The sequence below is a fragment of the Cetorhinus maximus genome, chromosome 6 (genome assembly GCF_964194155.1).
Source record: "Cetorhinus maximus chromosome 6, sCetMax3.hap1.1, whole genome shotgun sequence".
Classification (NCBI taxonomy): domain Eukaryota; kingdom Metazoa; phylum Chordata; class Chondrichthyes; order Lamniformes; family Cetorhinidae; genus Cetorhinus; species Cetorhinus maximus.
The window spans coordinates 15,946,459-15,965,978 of record NC_135884.1 but is presented as its reverse complement, the minus strand read 5'-3'; the positions used below and the strand labels follow the sequence as shown (position 1 = coordinate 15,965,978).

General features: G+C 42.5%; 1 protein-coding gene across 2 annotated transcripts in view; it reads left to right on the top strand.

The window, feature by feature from the left end:
• Positions 1 to 19,520, top strand: part of LOC144681563 (copine-9-like) — a 410,414-nt gene that overhangs the window by 318,528 nt on the left and 72,366 nt on the right. For both annotated transcript variants that reach the window (XM_078543246.1, XM_078543247.1), the window contains exons 8-11: positions 239 to 342; positions 6,822 to 6,926; positions 9,459 to 9,500; positions 18,169 to 18,244. In XM_078543246.1, the coding sequence (XP_078399372.1) occupies positions 239 to 342; positions 6,822 to 6,926; positions 9,459 to 9,500; positions 18,169 to 18,244 (327 nt within the window). The remainder of the gene's footprint in view (positions 1 to 238; positions 343 to 6,821; positions 6,927 to 9,458; positions 9,501 to 18,168; positions 18,245 to 19,520) is intronic.

Genomic DNA, 19,520 nt, shown 5'->3' with positions numbered 1-19,520 from the left:
GGTTGCAAAAGAATGAAGGGTGCACACTGGAAGATTAAGAATTTTTTAAGGCAAAACTAGATAATTACATGAAGGAGAAATCAATAGAAGGTTATGTTGATAGTTTGAGATGAAGTAAGATGGAAGGAGATTTGTGTGGCACATAAAAGACCTCACAGACCTGTTGGTCTGAATGGCCTGTTTTTGTGCTTTAAATACTATGTAAACCATTTTTAATAAGAAATCTTGTGCTTTACAGGACATTGCAACCATGCAGCTCTGCGCTAATAAGCTGGACAAAAAAGATTTCTTTGGGAAATCAGATCCATTTTTGGTCTTTTATCGGAGCAATGAAGATGGAACGTAAGTAATTTTATATAACTGGTTAATTATTTCTTCTACACTTTTCAAAACGGCCTCCACTTGCTTTAAGCCTAACCGACTGAACAAAATAAGCTGATAACCAACAAAAATGGACAGTCGAAGAAGTTTATCCAGGTATAATTTTGAGAGAATTTGGGAGGTTTCTCAGAGTCTTAACAACACAATCCCCCCTATCCTGTCATTCTCTCATGCTTTCCTTCAGATATCAGCTTCTTTCTGGCGTTGCTCCATGTGTGCTTTTTACCCTCTAGTACTTTTCCCGAGTGACCATTCTTAATGTATAAGAATAGACACCTATTAGACTGTTGGGCTTATCAAAGCCAAGCACATTGCTGACTTCGTCCGAACACCTCCAGTAGGGTCCCTGGATAGTGATCAAGAGGATGAAGCCTGGCTGATTCCAACCCTGTAATGCCTGTACTGCCTTCCCGACTGAGATAAGCTAACTCAAAATTAACCATGGTTGACCCTGGGACCTTTCTGACCTGTATGACTCAGCTATTCAATGGATAAACTCAGTGAGCCATTCGAATAGTCTTTCTGGGGTAAATATTGGGTACACCATTTAACAATATGGCCAGAAATCTCACAAGGTCTCCACGGGAGGTGAAAGTGTGACATGGGGATTTCTGTTGGCCACTAGTGCACTGCAATTGACCCCATCCAATTAATCCCACTCCGTACTCTTTCCCCATAGCCCTGAAATAGGCCTTCAGGCAATTATCGAATTATCTGCTGAATGTTAGAATTAAATCTACTTCCATCACCCTTTCAGGCAGTACATCTTAAATCACAATAACTGCACGCAGTGTGGTGCATTTGTGTGTACTGGAAGCTACATATATTAATACACAGGGCCCTGTTCTTTGCGAACAGAAAGAACATATACACACATTGCCATGGGGAATGAACCAGCGAATGGCTGTCACTTATTTTGTTTAGCTGAAACAGATGCAATGTCTTGACCAATTGGAGTCAAGCTGCCTGGTTTAAATTTCAAACAATGCTTGGCAGTTAATTTGTTAGTCACCATCAACTGGTGCATATTCCATGGCAACACCTGTACCAATCAGACTCCACTTGCCAAGCAATCAGCACTCTCTCTTCATATAGTATAGATTTGTTTCCCCTAAAAAGCTTCAACAAAAAGTCCCTTTCTTTCAGCAATATAACTGCTGTGTAAAAAAACTGGTACCTGGGCAGCAATTGAATCGATGGAATGAATAACAGGCAGGTAATATGAAGAACATGAAATCCTCTTCACTAAATTATTGCCTAGGCAGCAAGGATGAAAATCTACTTTTCTATGTCTTCTACCTTTTCTGTTTCTGACAATAACAAATTTGGTGTCAATGTGCAGAAGATAATCACCACAAATATATATAACCAGCAAGTTTCTAGTGATTGGTCTCAAACACATATATTTTTTCTTTTCTCCCTCATTGGCTTTCTTTACTTCTCAGTATTAAAGGTATGAATTGGGGAATGCTGTCAGTGTGCACCATACAATCCCCATTATAAATTATACCAGTGTTTTCCTTATATTTAAAGGACATAACATAAATGTGATGCTGTAAATTAGTTACCAATTTGTACCTGTCTCCTGATGAAATGTTTATATAAACCAAGCAGCTGCGATTCACATGAAATTATAGGGGCTGAATTTCACTGTGTTTGTGTCTTTTTCTTTCCTTTCCACAATGTTTTTCTCTCAAGTTTACTATACTGTTTGTATCACATGTTCAGTTTTGATATCACCATTTCCATAAATCTCTATTTATCAATGTTACTGTCACTGTGTTTCTAACTCTCTCTCTCTCTCTCTCTCTCTCTCAGGTATGCCCTCACTGTGTCCATATTTAAATCTGTCAGCTTTACTATCACAGTGTTTAAATCCTGCCCAGTTTACCCTGTATTTCTGTCTCTTGGATATACTATCACTATGCAATATCTCTCAGATTTGCTATTAGATCTCAAGCTTACTATCACTATATTGAAAATCTTTCTCAGTTTTACTTTGACACACACACTCTCTCTCTCCCTCACTCACATTTACTATTACTGAGGGGATGTTGATGTACTGCCTATTTGTAGCAACATCATAAATGGATTAGAAATTTAGCTTAGTGGTGCCTGGTTTTTCAATGCTACAGGTGCTGTTATGTGTCCAAAACGGTGTCTGCGCCAGAGGTGTACAATTTTGGTGCACGCCACACCACACATCATTTTGGTAAGGTGCAAACAAGAGGGACCATTCCACACCAGAAGGAAGCATTAGGCCCTTAAGAAATGCAAATATCAGGCCCAACATATCTGCCTCTCTTCCTCGAGCAATTTCGGCTTGTGCTTGAGGCAGCCAGCACAATGCTGAATGCTTCAAGAAAACCAGCATTAAGCAGCGCCAAATGAAAAAAAAGTTAGTGCTCAACTCCGACATCACTCCCAATTCCAACCTCCAGGTATCCCCAATCTCATCCCAGCCGTACACCAACCTCCTAGCACCAAAACCTTTCAACCCTCCCACCATTCCCCCACCTCCAATCCCCTCCCCACCGATCACACTCTGAGGACCAGCCAACAATCCTACGGAGGGTGCAACGTTCTTTACTGACCTGCTAGCCTTCCTCAATTGCATTCTGAGGCCTATTCCTTCTCCAGTCCCCCATACCAATCACTTACCCAAACATTCTACCCGATAATGCAGCGTGAAGCCTAAATATCCCAGGCTCCTCGAACTTCCCCATTTGAGTGCAGGCTATTGGCATTCTGCATCTGAACACAAGCCACAATAAATAGGAGCAGGAGTAGACCATATGCCCATCGTGCCTGCTGCGCCATTCAATGCAATTATGGCTGATCTTGGGCTTCAACTCCATTTTCCCCATATCCTTTAATTTCCTGAGAGACCAAAAATTTGTCTATCCGATCCAAAGATTAACAACCCTTTGAGTGAAGAAATTTCTCCTCATCTCAATCCTAAATGATCAACCCCTTATCCTGAGATTGCATCCAAAAATGGATTTTGCCAAAATTGAATAGGATCACATAGGATATACGGCATAGAAACAGGCCATTCAGCCCAACCAGTCCATGCAAGTGTTTATTCTCCCCTCCAGGTTCCCCCCCATCCGTCTTCATCTAACTAAATAATCATAACTCCCTATTCCCTTCTCCCTCAGATGCTTATCTAGCTTCCTCTTAAATGTATCTATTCACTTAAACCCCTGCAGTAACAAGTTCCACATTCTTACCACTCAATGACCTGGATTTTCGCTCCCGAGGTGGTTGTGCAGGATTGGGGAATTTTGTGTCATGCTGCACCTGCCTCGGGAAAACGTGTCCCCAATGGGGAGAGGGCAGGTGTGTGCTGGAGCTGGACCTGCCACCCCAAGATGTAGATTGGAGGTAGCCACAGGGACTGCTGAGTGCTGATGCTGGCTGGTTAAAAGGCCCACCTCAGTTCTCTGGGACTTTGTCCCAGCTGTTTTGTTAAATATTAAGCCCTCTAGCCTATGTCAACTTAGTGCCACCTCATGACTGCCCACTCATCCACGTGACCCCTTATGGCCCCATACCAACTTAGTGCCAACTCATGAACCCCCTCCCATTGCCATGGCCTCTTATAGCCCGATGCCAACTCACCCAGTATCCGCTTTTGCAGACCTCAGGAGTTATTCTAAGATGAAATAAAGTAAAGTTCTAAGTATCTATTACAGACTTAACTATATAAAAAAGCCCTCATTCATAAAAGCCCATTCAATACATTTAAATCCCCTCAAGTACTTAATCCCTTATACAAACAAACATTTGTATTCATAACACCACATCAAAGATAGCTAATCCTTTAATCCTCTTGGAGCTGTCAATCAAACTGCATTTACAGCCCCTACTGCGATAATGACTGGTTGTGGAAGCAGTCAGGCAGTAATAATGCTATAATGATCACACTTAGGGTTATGTCAACAAACATCTATTGAAACTATAAGCGCAGCTTTTGTTTCAACTCTCAGACACTGGCAGGCATTTTTTTCAAAGTTTAAAGGGCTGGCCATTTAAGTAACTCAAAGTTCTAAAGCCCATATCTGTCCTTTACAAGTATTTACATGTACTCTAAAAAATCATGAGCATAATTTTTCCCTCATTAGGCATAAAATAGTGCATGATGACGTTCCGACATCATCTCGCACACTCGTGACAGCACACCCACCAATAATTAAGCGGCCTATTAAGGCCCTTAATCAATTAAGGAAATCGAATTTTTCGCTGCCCATCCAACTGTTTGGTGGCAGGTGGGCAAATAGGCCAAGCGGCCTTTGCATTTCTGTCAAAACCTCATCCACGGGCAGGCTGAGGTTTCGACCAGTGATTAGAAAAAATAAAAACTTTAACTCATATTTAACATGTCCCTGCTCATGTGACAGAGTCACGTGAGGGGACATGTTTTGCTTATTTTTTTAATTCTTTATTTTTATTGTTCAAAATCTTCAGCTCCCTGAGGCAGCTCTGTGCCTCAGGGAGCTTTCACTGCACGCACCCCTGTGCATGCGCACACTTCAGTACTCGCGCTTCTCCCGCCCCACCGACCCCAGCAGCACCGAGGGTCCCAGCGCCCGTTTCATGCTGGCCGCCCGTTATTTAGCCAGCCAGTCTGAAATTGATGTTTGGGCCCGATCGCGGGTGGCGGTCAGCTTCGTGACCACTTCCAGGCCCGCCCACCGCACCATCCAATGAGGTCAACGTCCAGCCCCACAACTCACACACTGTGTGATACAGCCCTCGCTCCAGTGATAATAGGTACTATTTGAACTCAGCAATGAGTTCAAATGGCCCTGCTGAGTTCAGGTTTCCCACCCCCATTCCCCTACTGGTGACAGTAGAATCTGTCAGAAACGGGGGGTGGGTCTTTTGGATCTGGAAGTTTTTTGATAAGCCACGAAGTCTTCACGACGCCGCGAAAATCCCGACCTTTGAGTAAAGAAGTTTCTTCTGTAACCTGTACTGGATTTCTTGGCAAGTATCTTATATTGATGGCCTCTAGTTATGCTCTTCCCCACAAGATGAAACAGTCTCTCGTATATACTCTAGCAAAACCTTGCATTGTTTTAAATACCTCTATTATGTCATCCAGCCTTCTTTTTTCAAGAAATAAAGAGATCAAGCCTAGCAATGCCTAGCAATGCTTTCCTGATATTCTCACGCATTTCTGGTAGCATCCTTATAAATCTTCTCTGCAGCCTCTCAATTACCTATCCATCCATTTTATAATAATGTGACCAGAACTACACAGAGTGACGGTAAGCCCCTCTTTATTCGAGTATGTCCAAGCCATAAAGTGACTTCATAGTCTTCTGTGAGTTCTCTCAGGACTGAAGAGTCTGATGCCAGATTGACAAGGGTGTCCATAGAACACACAGTACTCTAACTGTGATCTAGCCATGTTTAGCAGAACTTTCCTAATTTTCAATTCCATCCCCCAAGAAATAAAGCCTTGTTCTCAATTTGCTTTATTACTGCCTTGCTAACCTGTGGTGCAACTTGTAGTGATTGCTGAATTTGTACTCCGAGATCCCTTTGTTCCTCTATGCCACCTAGACTTGAACCTTCCAAGTGATAAGTGACCTTCCTATTCCTCTTACCACCTGACATGTACTTGTGTTGAACTTCATTTGAAAACGATTTGCCTAATCTTCAAGTTTATTAATGTCCTCTAGACATTTGTTGCAGTCCTCCTCAGTTTCGACTACCTCCCCACAATTAGGGTGTCATCTGCAAATTCAGAAATTGCGTTTTTGATTCCAAAGTCCAAATCGTTAATGTAAATTGTGAGCTGGTGTGGTCTACCAGCACTGATCTTTGAGGAACACCACTTCCCACTTTCTGCCACACTGAATAACTACCCTTCACACCCACTGTCTGCTTTCTGTATTGAAGCCAGCTAGCAATCCCTTCTACCACCTGTGCCTTGACTCCATATTCTCTGATCTTATTCATGAGTCTATTAAGGGCACCTTATCAAAGGCCTTTAGAAGATCCAGATAAATAACAGTTACTAATACCATTGTCTACTCTCCCTGTTAACTCCTCAAAAAATCAATAAGGCTGGTCAAGTAACGTTTTCCCTTTTGAAATCCATGCTAATTATTCATTGTTATATTTCTTATTTCTATATGTTCTTCTATTCTCTCCTTTGGTTGGAATTCCATTATTTTTCCTACTATTGACGTTAAACTGACTAATTGATTGTCCCCTTCCTTAAACTTATGGATTTCTAGGCCATTCTTTTTTGACTGCATTTATGATGCTACCAGCAACCTCCCCTCTATTCATATCTTTATCACCTTCTTTCATGTTCTCATTTTCTGTGTCTGTCTGTCTGTTTGTGTCTCCCTCTCTCTCTCTCTGTTAGGTTCATTATCACTATATGTGTATCTTTCTCCTGCGCCCTCTCTCTCTCTCAGGTTTACCATCTGCCACAAAACAGAAGTGGTGAAGAATACACTGAACCCAGTCTGGCAACCATTCACCATCCCAGTGCGAGCGCTGTGTAATGGGGATTATGACAGGTCAGTATATGGAGTACCTCAACTCTTGTTGCTGTACAATAATTCACTTTACGATATTCTGGTGCTTCTTTCCAATACTATCTTCAGTATCCCTCTAACTTGACCCCATTGACCCCCCCCCCCACCCCCGCTTCACAAACTGCAGCTCATCCAAAACTCCACTGCCTGCATCCTTGCTAGGATCTACTCACCCATCACCCTCATCTTCATTGAGCCCATTTATCCCTGACAGTGCACTGAATTCAAAACATTTGTCCTTTTTTGAAAATTGCCCACAGCATCATTCCATCCTACCCTGTACTCTGTCTAAAGCATACATCCCAACCCAGATCCCACAGGTTTCTGCCAACTGTGGATCAGTTGGTTGCAGTCTCACCTCTGAATCAGCACAAAAATCTAGGCTGACATTCCATTGCAGTACTGACGGAGTGCTGTACTAGTCACAGGTGCTATCTTTTGGATGAGGCATTAAACCTCTCAGGTGGATGTCAAAAGACCCAACAAAATCATTTTGAAGAAGAGCATGTGAGTTCTCCCCGGCCAATATTTATTTCTCAATCCACTTCACAAAAACAGATCATGTGGTCATTATCATATTGGTGCTTGTGGGAGGTGGTTGTGTGAAAAATTGGCTGCTATGTTTCCTACATTATAGAAGTGACTATACTTCAAAAGTACCGCATTGACTGTAAAGTTCTTTGGAACATTCAGAGATTGTGAAAGTCAAGATACAAATGCAAGTCTTTCTTCTTTCCTTCTGTGGCCTCCTGTTCATAACCCAATTCCTTCACTCCACTATCAGTGGCAGAAACACGAGTTATCTGAATTCAACTCTGTTGACCCCCTCCTCAAACTTCTCCACCTTGCTACTTCTCTACACACCTTTAGAATTTCCCTCTGTTTGGCCCATTCTTTCAATCAGCTCTCCTTGCTCTTCCACCCTTGCCATCAATTTCTCTTCTCAAGCCGCACTTCAGGAAGGATGTGAAGGCATTGGAGAGAGCACAGAAAAGATTCACAAGAATGGTTCCAGGGATGAAGAATTTAAGTTATGAAGATAGATTGGAGAAATTGGGACCGTTTTCCTTGGAGAAAAGAAGACTGAGAGGAGATTTGATAGAGGCATTCAAAATCATTAGGGGTTTGGACAGAGTAGATAGCGAGAAACTGTTGCCACTCATGAAAGGGTTGAGGACGAGAGGGCACAGATTTAAAGTAATTGGCAAAAGAAGCAAAAGTGATGTGAGAAAAAACTTTATCACACAGCGAGTGGTTAAGGCCTAGAATGCACTGCCTGAGAGTGTGGTGGAGGCAGGTTCAATCGAGGCATTCAAAAGGGAATTAAACAGTTATCCGAAAAGGAAGAATTTGCAGGGTTATGGGGAGAAGACGGGAGAATGGCACTAAGGGAATTGCTCATTCAGAGAGCAGTGCAGACACGATGGGCCAAATACCCTCCTTCTGCACTGTAACAGTTCTGTGATTCTGTGATAAAATACCTTTGGCTGTTTTCTTGGTTAAATATGCTGCAAATGTTGCATAGATTAAGCTTATATTCCCTTGAATGTAGAAGATTAAGGGGTGATCTAAATGAAGTTTAAAAGATTTGATGTGGGTCGTTAGGGGAAATTATTTCCTTTGGCAGGGGAGTGCAGAACAAGGGTAACACTTTTAGGGAACTTGCCCATAACCTTTCTAGGCTTTAAACTGGAAGTTACTCTCTGCCAACTGTCAAAAAAGTGCAGCACTCTCCGCAGGGCATTTGGGTCCTGTGTGAACAGGGCAAGAAACTATGATTCCTTGACCAATCAGATTGAAGAATCATTAATGAGCAGTGCAGTGTTTGAAATAGGAAGTGTTGGGTAGGATATTGACTCAATGTCAAATCACTTACAGAGAGCAAAATTAAGAGAGGAAAAGAAAGATTAGATTAAGAGAGCAAGATTAGAGAGTCAGAAAGAAATATGTTTTCAAAAATTTACATTTTTATTTTTTAAATCTCAGATAATATTTAAAATCTGACAGAATAAGACTCCACAATTGTAAAGTTAATTTTAGATGCTAGGAAAGTTGTGTTCCACTAATTAAGACTTATTGTGCCATTAGAAAGGTGGTTACATTGGAATGGACAAGCGCTAACCTTTTCTGGTGAGTTTAGTTCCTACCTCTGAGGTCAGTACAGCAACCTCACACTGTTTAACGTATTTGAAGGTAAGTCAGTTGGCAAGATATCATTATCATGCCACACGTGGAAGTGCAGAGCATCTTGGACAGCAGCTTTCTGATTTTGGCGTTTCATTTCACATGTGCATTTGTCAGAGATGCCTACCTGATTTCCGCATAAATAAAGGTGAGCACTGTAAGCCTCGCATTACTCCGGCTGCAAAAACCTTGCCCTCTTTGTTTTTGCTTCAGGAAATGTAATAGGTTTTAAATACATAGAAGAAAGCTAAATACTCATTTTTATGAGACACGTATGTTGAAGACAATTGGACCTACTGATTACACCCCTTTTTTGCTTTTCAACTTTAGAACAGTGAAGGTGGATGTCTATGACTGGGATCGGGATGGCAGGTAAGGTTAAACCTTTAAACTGGTCAGATCTGGGGACAGTAATCACAGAGCTACATCTGTCTACCTATTTATACTTGTTCTTTAAAATTAATTTCCTGATCTTTTTACTAAATTCCCTGTCCTACCTCTGCCCATATGTTAGGCCATTTTCCTATCCACATGAATGAGTTCCTTGTCTTCAGAGAGCGGGCAGGTGACTGACATGATGAGGGTTATCAATGCTGAACTGGAACCAACTACTAGAAACTGTACAAGGGCAATGCATGGAGTGAACCTCTCCCTGATTTACATTCTCCCTCTGGTATCCACACAGGATGTTCCCAACAATGGCTCAGAAAATCAGCATGTTGGCAGTAAAAGATAATGCAAGTCCCACCACTCCATGAGGATAGGATTACCAAATAAAGAAAGAAAATGGTTCAATTATTCCACACCATTATACCCAGCTCTAGAGAGAATACTGAAAATCAGCAAACTTGCCCTTGGATGAGAACATTGGCTGCAGGTTCTTTAATCTTTCAGTTTAGGTTTAGGCAAAGTTGGAACTTTTGCAGTTGAAGTAATTGCTTCAATTGGTGTCTAATGAACTGATTGTTGTTAGCTGATGGTTGCCATAGTACCAATTGACTGTGAAAGGTGATAGGTAAGACATTGATTTATGTTCTTTGTGGGAAAATGGAGGAAAACGCAGTGTTTGATCATCAAAATGCTGAAAGAAGATTCTCAGAATTGCAAGGAATAAGATGAGTTTGTTTAATAAGAATTTCACCTTCTGCACCATGGCCCTGGTGGTGGTAGAGTGGCATTAAGCAGTAGGAAATCAGGCAGAGCTGTGTTACACCAGATTCCCCTCCCATCTTTGCAGTAGTTGCAGTAGTGAGGGACGTTGGAATGCACCTCAACATACACAGGCATATTCTAAAGAGTCAGCAAAGTTGCATGATAAACCAAGTAGCACCAAACGTCTTCAGCCATGACAACATTACAGCACTGTACATAAGGGCAACCAGAACAGAATGGTGCCCACGATTGCCAACAGAAGCATTCCATGGGCAGAATTTTACGGCCTCTCCCACCGGCGGGATCTTCTGTTCCCGCTGAAGTCAATGGAGTTTTGAATGGCTGGCCACATTTTTCGGCCCTGCCCCCGCACGACAGGCCTTAAATTTCAGCCCCATGATTCAACATTTAAAAGGCCGCATTGACCGAAATTGATCTCATGGAGATTAACCTAGACTTTTCCAGTGTTAATAAGAGGCACCAAAATATTTTTATTCTTTGAGGTTACTTTAAACTGCTGCAGAACCACTGCAGAAGAAGCCTTTTCCCAGCCCCGCTTCCCACTTCCACCCCCCCACCCCAATAGCATTGAAGCTCACAAAGAGTTAGCATCTAAAAATTAAGCTGATATGGGAAACTTTTGTCCAATCAATCATTCCTACTGAGCTGGAAAACTTCAGCCATTCAGCACAATGAACCATCACCTCACACATGGCATTGGGCTTGTAAGAATTTGAAACAAAGGGTAAATTGACTAGAATGATACCACAATGAGGGACTTGAGTAATGTCAAGAGCTTGGATTGTTCTCCCTGGAGCAGAGAAGGTAAGGCAAGATTTAATAGAGGTGTTCAAAGTTAAGAGGTTTTGATAAAGGGCATTTGGAGAAACTGTTTTCATTGGCAGGAAGGTCGGCAACCGGAGGACACAGCTTTAAGATGGTTGGCAGAAGAACCAGGGGAGAGATGTGCTTTTTTTTTTGATGCAGCGGGTTGTTATGATCTGCTATGGATGAAAGGGTGGTGGAAGCAGATTCAAGAGTAACTTTCAAAAGGGATTTCTGAAATGAGAAAGAGAGTGGGATTAATTGAACAGCTCTTTCAAAGAGCTGACACAAGCATCTTTCTGTACTGTAGATTATGATTTTGTGGATCCCGCCTCTTAGAATGGAGCTTTGTTGGCAGAGAGTGCACATTGGAAATTTGGTTCTGGAGGCTAGTGCTCCTTAGAGAACCGTCTGACTACTGAAATAATTGCTCTGCGCCAGACCACAAATTTGGAAAACATATCCTTGAAAAGGAAGGGGAAAATGGCATTGAGAGACAGAATTGCAAAATGGTGACAACATTTGAGGTGCCTCCTTTTATATTTTTCAACGGTACAGGTAAACTTCAGAAAGCCAATTCCACACTTTCCATTTCCTGTTAGGAGCATGTAAATGTAAGTGTATAGAATATGAATTTTGTTTGCCTGCGAGCAGTCTTGGTTTTGATATCTATTCTATTCAAGTTGTGTTGAATAAATCATTGGGGAGGATATGTGCTGTGTTACAGTGATAGAAATTCAAAGGAATCATTGAGCCTCTAGCCTGAAAAGCTTCTGTTTCCTGTATCCCAAGTCCCCTGTTGTGTTAAACTATGTGCAATGTGTTTGAAAGCTATCCAAAAATGAAACAAACAGCCACATGTAATAAGTGGGTCATGCAATAATATATTCATTCACTCCTCTGGTTTCTCACTTGTTCAAAGCTTAAAATGTTTTAATTATTGGAAGCTATGAAAATTCCTTTTAATTACATTTTTTAATAACTTGAAAGAGTGTTCTATGGTTTTGAAGATTTGCTTGAACAGGATTGGTTTCCAGTACGCCAAGGAACAACGTGGGAAAAATTTTCCGGTTGGCGAGCCCACCCATGTAAAATGGCGGCATGGAAGTTTGCACCTGCCCCCGCACGACTCTCCCCCGACCAGGGAAATTTCTGGCCCATGTTCCAGAAACGTTGCTTCAAAGCTACCGTATTGGCCTTGGAGCAGAAGCTGGGGACTAAATTCAACATTGCGGCACCGTTAATGGTCCTAAAATAGGCACAGTGATAACCGATTTGGCAGTGCAGAGACTGCATCCAATCTGGGTGAGCTAAATTGGTTGGGGCCTTTTTTTTTTGGGTGGCCCAGGGAGCTGAAATAAATGAACGCAGGCCTCATTTAAATTTCGAAATGAGGCTCCTCTCCATTTTAGACCAAGGTGGCTAAATTTGTTTTTTTCCCTGTTAAGAGCTTGCAAATTTTAGCTAGCATTTTTTGGATTTTGAGCGGCCAACCAACCTTTAAAGGCTGCTCAGTAAACACCTGAAAACTGTCAGGGTTGTATTTTCTTTTGGGGTCAGAAAGAGCAGGAGTATGACTCGCTCCACCTAACTGCTGCACAAGGCTGCTGCCAGCCCCCTCACTCCTCTACTGATTGTCTCTGCCTGTTGAAGGAGGGGCCTGTGGGCCTGGGCATGAAGTGAATTCGTAAGGTTCCAAGAGGAGGGAGAACTGCACATGTTGCCTGATTGGTGCTTGCAGTTTGCCTGACTTATTATCAGGGGACCTGGTGACTTTAAAAATTCTCCCATAGGATGTGGACGTCGCTAGCTAGGCCAGCATTTATTTCCCATTCCTAATCGCCCTTGAGATGGTGAATTTAGTTAGGCTCTTAGGCCTCCCTGTTGCAGTCACTGTTCGTTCTGAATAACTAAGTCAAAGATGGTTTTTTACCCTTATAATTAATGTCATATTTTCTTTCTACCATCTTTTCTGGGCAGCAAGCCACTTTACTAATCACTCCAAATCCATTTTGACTTACAGATTTTATTAAAAATTCATTTTATGGGATGTGAGTTTCACTGGCTGGTCCAGCATTTATTGCCCATCCCTAGTTGCCCTTGAGAAGATGGTGGTGAGCTGCCTTCTTTCTCACAACCACCACCACCAATCCCCACCCTCTACCAGCTGCCACTAATCTATCTATAGCTGTCTTCATTTTATTTTGTGTCATAAGCTGTGTAAATAATCATCTCATAAGACAGAAGGCCGCAAAGACAAGACATGAGTTGCAAGGAGCCATCCCGCCGCCTCCTAAACCCGCCAGCTCCTGTCCCATCTATTTTTTTTTATTCATTCATGGGATGTGGGCATTGCTGGCTAGGCCAGCATTCATTCCCTATCCCTAATTGCCCTTGAGAAGCTGGTGGTGAGCAGCTCTCTTGAACCGCTGCAGTCCATGTGATGTAGGTACACCCACAGTGGTGTTGGGGAGGGAGTTCCAGGATTTTGACCCAGCGACCGTGAAGGAACGGCGATATATTTCCAAGTCAGGGTGGTGAGTGGCTTGGAGTGGAACTTCCAGGTAGTGGCGTCCCTATGAGTCTGCTGCCCTAATCCATCTAGATGGTAGCTCTCTAAATACAGCTCTTATTCCATTGACTGCTGTTTCACCCCAAAATTACTTCATCTTATAATTTGTTGTCCCTAAGTTATGATTAATGTTTTACCTTGCAATATATCGACTCTGTCTCTAGCATCTGCTTGGCATCCAGCAAATAACGGCTCATGTTCAACTCAACATCCTTCCCAAGTGATGGCTCTGTTGCCCCACACAGTCCATCCAAAACTCAAGCATATACTCTATAGCAGTTTATGCCCTATCTCACATTCTCATTCCTAATTAACTCTTCCATCTTTTTCTTCACTCCAAAAGCCTGCAGATACATTATAGTTGATAGCAAAAAGCATAAAGTATTTACACAACTGTTTGATCATTTTTGATGCAGTGACACAAGTGATAATGTGACTTGCAACTCAGATTTTCTGAGATCATTATCCCTTTCTAAAGCAATGCAGATTGCACCGTCCTTGGGATTTGGGACAGTCTCTCACTTCATTGATCCATTGACCTCTTTTCCTTCCATGAAGACACTGGATATCTATCCTCATAGCTCCCCAAAGTCTGACTTGCAAGCATCTCCATGGATTGTACTAAAAATGGCAGTGTTGCCACGTCACAGAGTTATCATGCTGATCTGAAGCCTCAGCAGCAATGCTAGGTCAGCTGGAAAATGTCCCTCTGTAGCAGGTGCACTGCAGTGAGAACTTTGTCAATACCTCTTCTACATATATTTTATGGCTTATTCAGATTAAAACCGGTTAGTATGTTATTGTGATGACATCGTCTCCTCTATATTTGAGCATGCCAATGTCTCGCAGGGTGCTTTGCCATGACAACATCATTGCTCAGTCAAACCTGATTGGATTCCTTGCTGGTTAAGCAGAGTACCACATTGTTGACAATGCAGTAATGATGCCTTTCTACTTATTTCAAAGTTACAAGTTTCGCACATTGCTGAGAGGACTCACAACATGATAGTATCCCATATTTTATGTATATCAATTTTCTTTCAGACAACCCTGATATATGCCAGGTTTGTGTTATCCCTTAAAAAATGTTTTCTGAAATTGTGTCTGTAAGTATTTGACATTGAACTGCAACTGTTATAAATAGAACTGCAGCCCCATCAGAGATCAGAAACCCCATCCCCTCGCACAGCGTGGCAGTGATGTGGTAGCTCTTTGTTGCATAATTACATTTGAACCTAATTTAGCAAAGAAGTTATCATGAATATTTCAGAGATCACAGGCATTGCAGGGGCAGACAATTGTTTCTCCTTTTCTATTTCATTTTGATGTTAAAGGGCAGATGGTCTAAGGCGGATGGCACAGCCCTCATGAGCGATGTGGAGTACTCAATTCTTGATCTACCCAATATGCTCCCCCTGGTAGTTTTACTTCACTCAAACGAGGCCATGTTTAAATGAAATAATTGTATAAATACAGCTCCTAGCTAGAAATCCTGACTGCATGCTATCTGGAGCCTCGCCTAAGTGTGGAAAAAGTGGGGTTTTTTGGAGGAAATTTCGGGTAAATTTACTATATTTTGCCCCAGGTATTAGTTATTTTTGCTGGACACTTTAATGACGCAGCATTTTTTGTGTATTTTTGCTGCCATTGCTTTCCTTCTCTATCCTGGATTGGTTCTGGCATTTAATGCAAATAGGTGACTGTGGACATTTCATCGCCACCGAATGCAAACACAAAAGAATACGTGAGCAATTCCTCCTGGATCTGCCACAGCCCTGGGACTTGCGTTTGTAAACACCTTTCATGTCGCCTGGAAATGTGGGAAAAGACCTTTCTTCGCTGCCTCCTCTTCACAAGACAGTTGCCAGATGACCTGAAGACACCTGGAACTCGCACAGCACTTCCTAGCAAAGTGAAGGTCACCACAGCATGGCGGTTTCATGGATCGATCCAAGCAGCCTGAGTTCTGTACCACCTCAGGCATTTTGCATTATTAAGTAAATAACATATGCTGTGTTTGCAAGGCACAGCAGTTGAACAGGCATAGAGCTTTGACCAGGTGATGGGCTTTCCTCAGGTACAAGATGTTGCACATGGTATCCAAGTGGTCATGACAGCACCTTGTATCAGTCCTATAGCCTACACCGTCTTCAATAGTTATTGTCCAGGAAGTGGTCATTGTGCTAATCAATAAACAGCAGTCCATGCTGCCTGTGTTTTTAGAAGATGGAACAACACCTGGGAAGGGAGGTGGCTTTTTTAAGAGACCAGTGCTAACTCCTACAAACCCCACTACCTAGTTTGCTACAGCAGAAGAGATCTGGAATCCAGGTCATATATTTGCTGTTCCACAGCCAGCATCACCACCTACCTAGGAACTTAGAAACAGGAGTAGGCCATTCAGCTCCTCGAGCCGGTTCTGCCATTCAGTTAGATCATAGCTAATCAGTGTCTTAACTCCATCTACTCACTATGATTCCTTAACCTTTAATAACCTTACATCAATGGTACTGTATAGAAACGGTATTCAACCCAACTGGACTTTGCCAGTGTTTATGTATCACAGGACCCTCCTTCATTTAACACTTTTTGGATAACCTTCGATTCCTTTCTCAAACATGCACTTATCTGGAATCTCCTGAAATGCATCGAATTTCTCAACTGCTCCTTGTGGCAACATGTTCCACATCCTCACCACTCTTAAGGGAAAGGAGATTCTCTTAAGTCCTCTGTTGGATTTATTAGTGACTATCTTATATTTGTGAATTCTAGTCTTGGACTCCCCTGCAAGTTGAAACATATTGGCCAAGATCTTAGGTTAGTAGCGGTGACAAAATTGTTAGGGTTCGCCAGCACCAATCCTCTAAAACTGACAAGAACTTCAGGAATTCACACAGATGCTGTTATACGCAGACATCTAGAAGTTGTTGTTAGTGTATGGGGTGTACTGTTGAAATTCCATCACCCCTCTGCATACCACCAGCACCCCCTCCAGATTTCAATCAACTAAAAATCATTGGACTGATGAAAATTTGTCCTTTTACACTATTAGCTTCTATGTAAAAAAAAACCCTTGAAAAGGTTATATCTTCTGAATGAGGTGTAGCTAGGTTTTTAATGGTATAATAAGTTCATAATTACTGCTGAACAGCCTTATGGGCTCTGAAAATCTAATTTTATATTAGTGGTAAGTTAGTTTTTATTACCATAATAACATTCACATTTTTCAAATAGTACCTTTTTAAACAGTTTATGATAGTTCAGCTTCAGCTTAGTCCTATGTGTATTTATTTAGCACTCTGTAAAATTTTAATTAAAAATGAAAAAAAATCAGTGGTTTTTACTTCCTGGGTTGCTGTCTGTAAGAATGCTTCAATGTGATTGACTGCTTACCCTGCTAGATAACATCACTGTTGTTGGACGCCTGGAGATCCCTTGGCTTGACACCAGTTTCAAACTGACTTTGGGAAAAGGGGAATCAATGACACAGAGATCACTAGATCTTTGTAGCACCTTTCTTTGAGGTCAGCTGGCTGTAAAATCCGAACATCTCCAGGAGTGGGAGCTGCCTGTCGGATGCAGTGGCAAAGGCAGGCAGCAGCCATTTTGGGGCTGCGTGCCTATCTGATTAAGGCAGTTAGCTCTTTGAGCTGGAACACAGCAGAAAGCAGCCATGGGTGAGAAGGGTAGGAGCAACTTTTGTGTTGACGCTCATTGGACCCACAGAGTAAATTTAAAAAACTAATGCAAAGTTAATTTACCAGGGACCTGTGATGAACCCGACAGCCATGCACAGTCGTGCACAAGACTGTTTGGACTTGCTGAAAAAACATTTAACAATTCCAATCACAATCTGGCAGGCATCTTAACGAGCTCTTTAATGAGCTTAAGGGGCTATCAATTGGCAGCGATCATGTTTCCCACTCCCCCACCCCAATCAGTCCTCCGTGTCTAGTGAGCATTTTGTTTCCTCCCCCAGTTCATTTGCATGAATTTTAACCATTCACCTCTCTTTCTTACTATGTGTCCATATCTACATATTCCTTTTAACTCCCCATTTAATCCTTTTTCATTTTTCACTTTCCCCCATTCCTCATTCGCAGCAAGTCGACAGCAATTAAACACCTGAGTTCTAGTCAGCTTTTTATGTTATCTAGATAATTGTTTAATTGAATTAAAAACAGAAAGTGCCGGAAATATTTGACGGGTCTGGCAGCATATATGGAGAGAGAAGCAGGGTTCACATTTTGAGTCAAATATGACTTCTTCAGAGCAACCTTTTCTACTTACAAAGCTCAGCGTAGACAAATAAAGATGAGTAATGGCAAAGGTCTGAGAGTCTGCTGCCCTCAAATGGGGTTGGGACCTCTGAGGAAAGGGAAAAGAAAATATAAATGACAAATGAGTTGAAATTAAAGAATAAATAATGAGCTTTTCTCTCTTTTGCTTTCTCTCTCATGTTTCTCCCTCATCCTTGATCTCTAATGCAAGCCATGATTTCATTGGGGAGTTCACCACAAGTTACAGAGAATTATCTCGGGGCCAAAGTCAGTTCAATGTCTATGAGGTGAGTACAGGCTAATGTTCATGCTGTCTTGTGTAGAGGTGAAAACGTATAGTATGTACTGTGTAAAGTTTAATACTGATATATATGTAAGCCATAAGCCATAAAACTATTTCTGCAGGAGATGTATCTGTTGATATAGTGTTATTTATTATATATAGCTGTATGTGAACTGACACCAGTGTGCTTATGAAGAAGAGTCATTTGTATGTAGGATGCCAACCTTTGCCAGAACTTGCTAAACCAAGGCAAAAGGAGGATTAGGATCATGGCTTGAATTCCAATACTTTCTATGCTACTGATGAAAATTCAATGGCCTGGGTTTGCAGTTGTAATGATGACGAAACTGTCAGTGTTCACCGACATAACAACCGTGAAGTTGACGGCAACTTCTAGCATTCGCACACGCCATTATTGGTGACCATGTCATTAGTTGACGAGACCCTAAGCTCTAAAATTTCCTCGTTAAACCTCTCTACCTCTCCACTTCTCCTTTAAGACACTTCTTAATACCTACCTCTTTTGACCAAGCGTTTGGCAACCCGTCCTAATATCCCTCATGCCGGGAATTTCTCCTCCGGGCCTCAGTCTCGTGGCAGGGACGGGAAGTCAGGGGGTCTCCCACTGCAGAGCCCAGTGGATAAACCTGCACGAATCATGTGATGTTGGGCTCATTAATTATGCGGCTGGGGTTCCCCAGCGAATTGCGCAGCGGGGCAGGCAGGTAGCCGTGTGCCCCGCCATTATGTCCGGGCACCATATTTAAAAGGCAGCTGCTCATTCATTGAGCCAGGAGTTTGGACCTAGACATGGCTGCCAGGAAACAACAAGCACCGGCCCCAAGGTTCAGTGATGTAACACTGGACACACTGCTGCAAGCCGCGGAGGACAGGTAGGACGCCCTTCTTCCAAGGGATGAGAGGAGGAGGCCCACCCGTCTCACCACAGCTGCATGGGAGGAGGTTGCCAGGTTGGTCAATGCCAATCCCATTTGGAGAGTGACCACCGTGCAGTACAGGAAAAGCATGAATGACATAATCAGCGCCGCCAGGTTAAGTGAACCCTCTAGTCCCCATACTCACCTCACTGAATGGGAACTGGGACATGGGCCTCAATGGCGAGGCCACCATCTGTGCTGCCCATGCATAAAAGCACTTTGCAAGGTGCTGGGGTGCTGCCTTATAGCCCCACTGCAGTCCATATAGTCTGTAGGTAGGGAGGCCACCAGGGGTGGCTGAAGGCACAAAACTTGGGTGGGGGTGGGGTGTTTGGGGTAGAG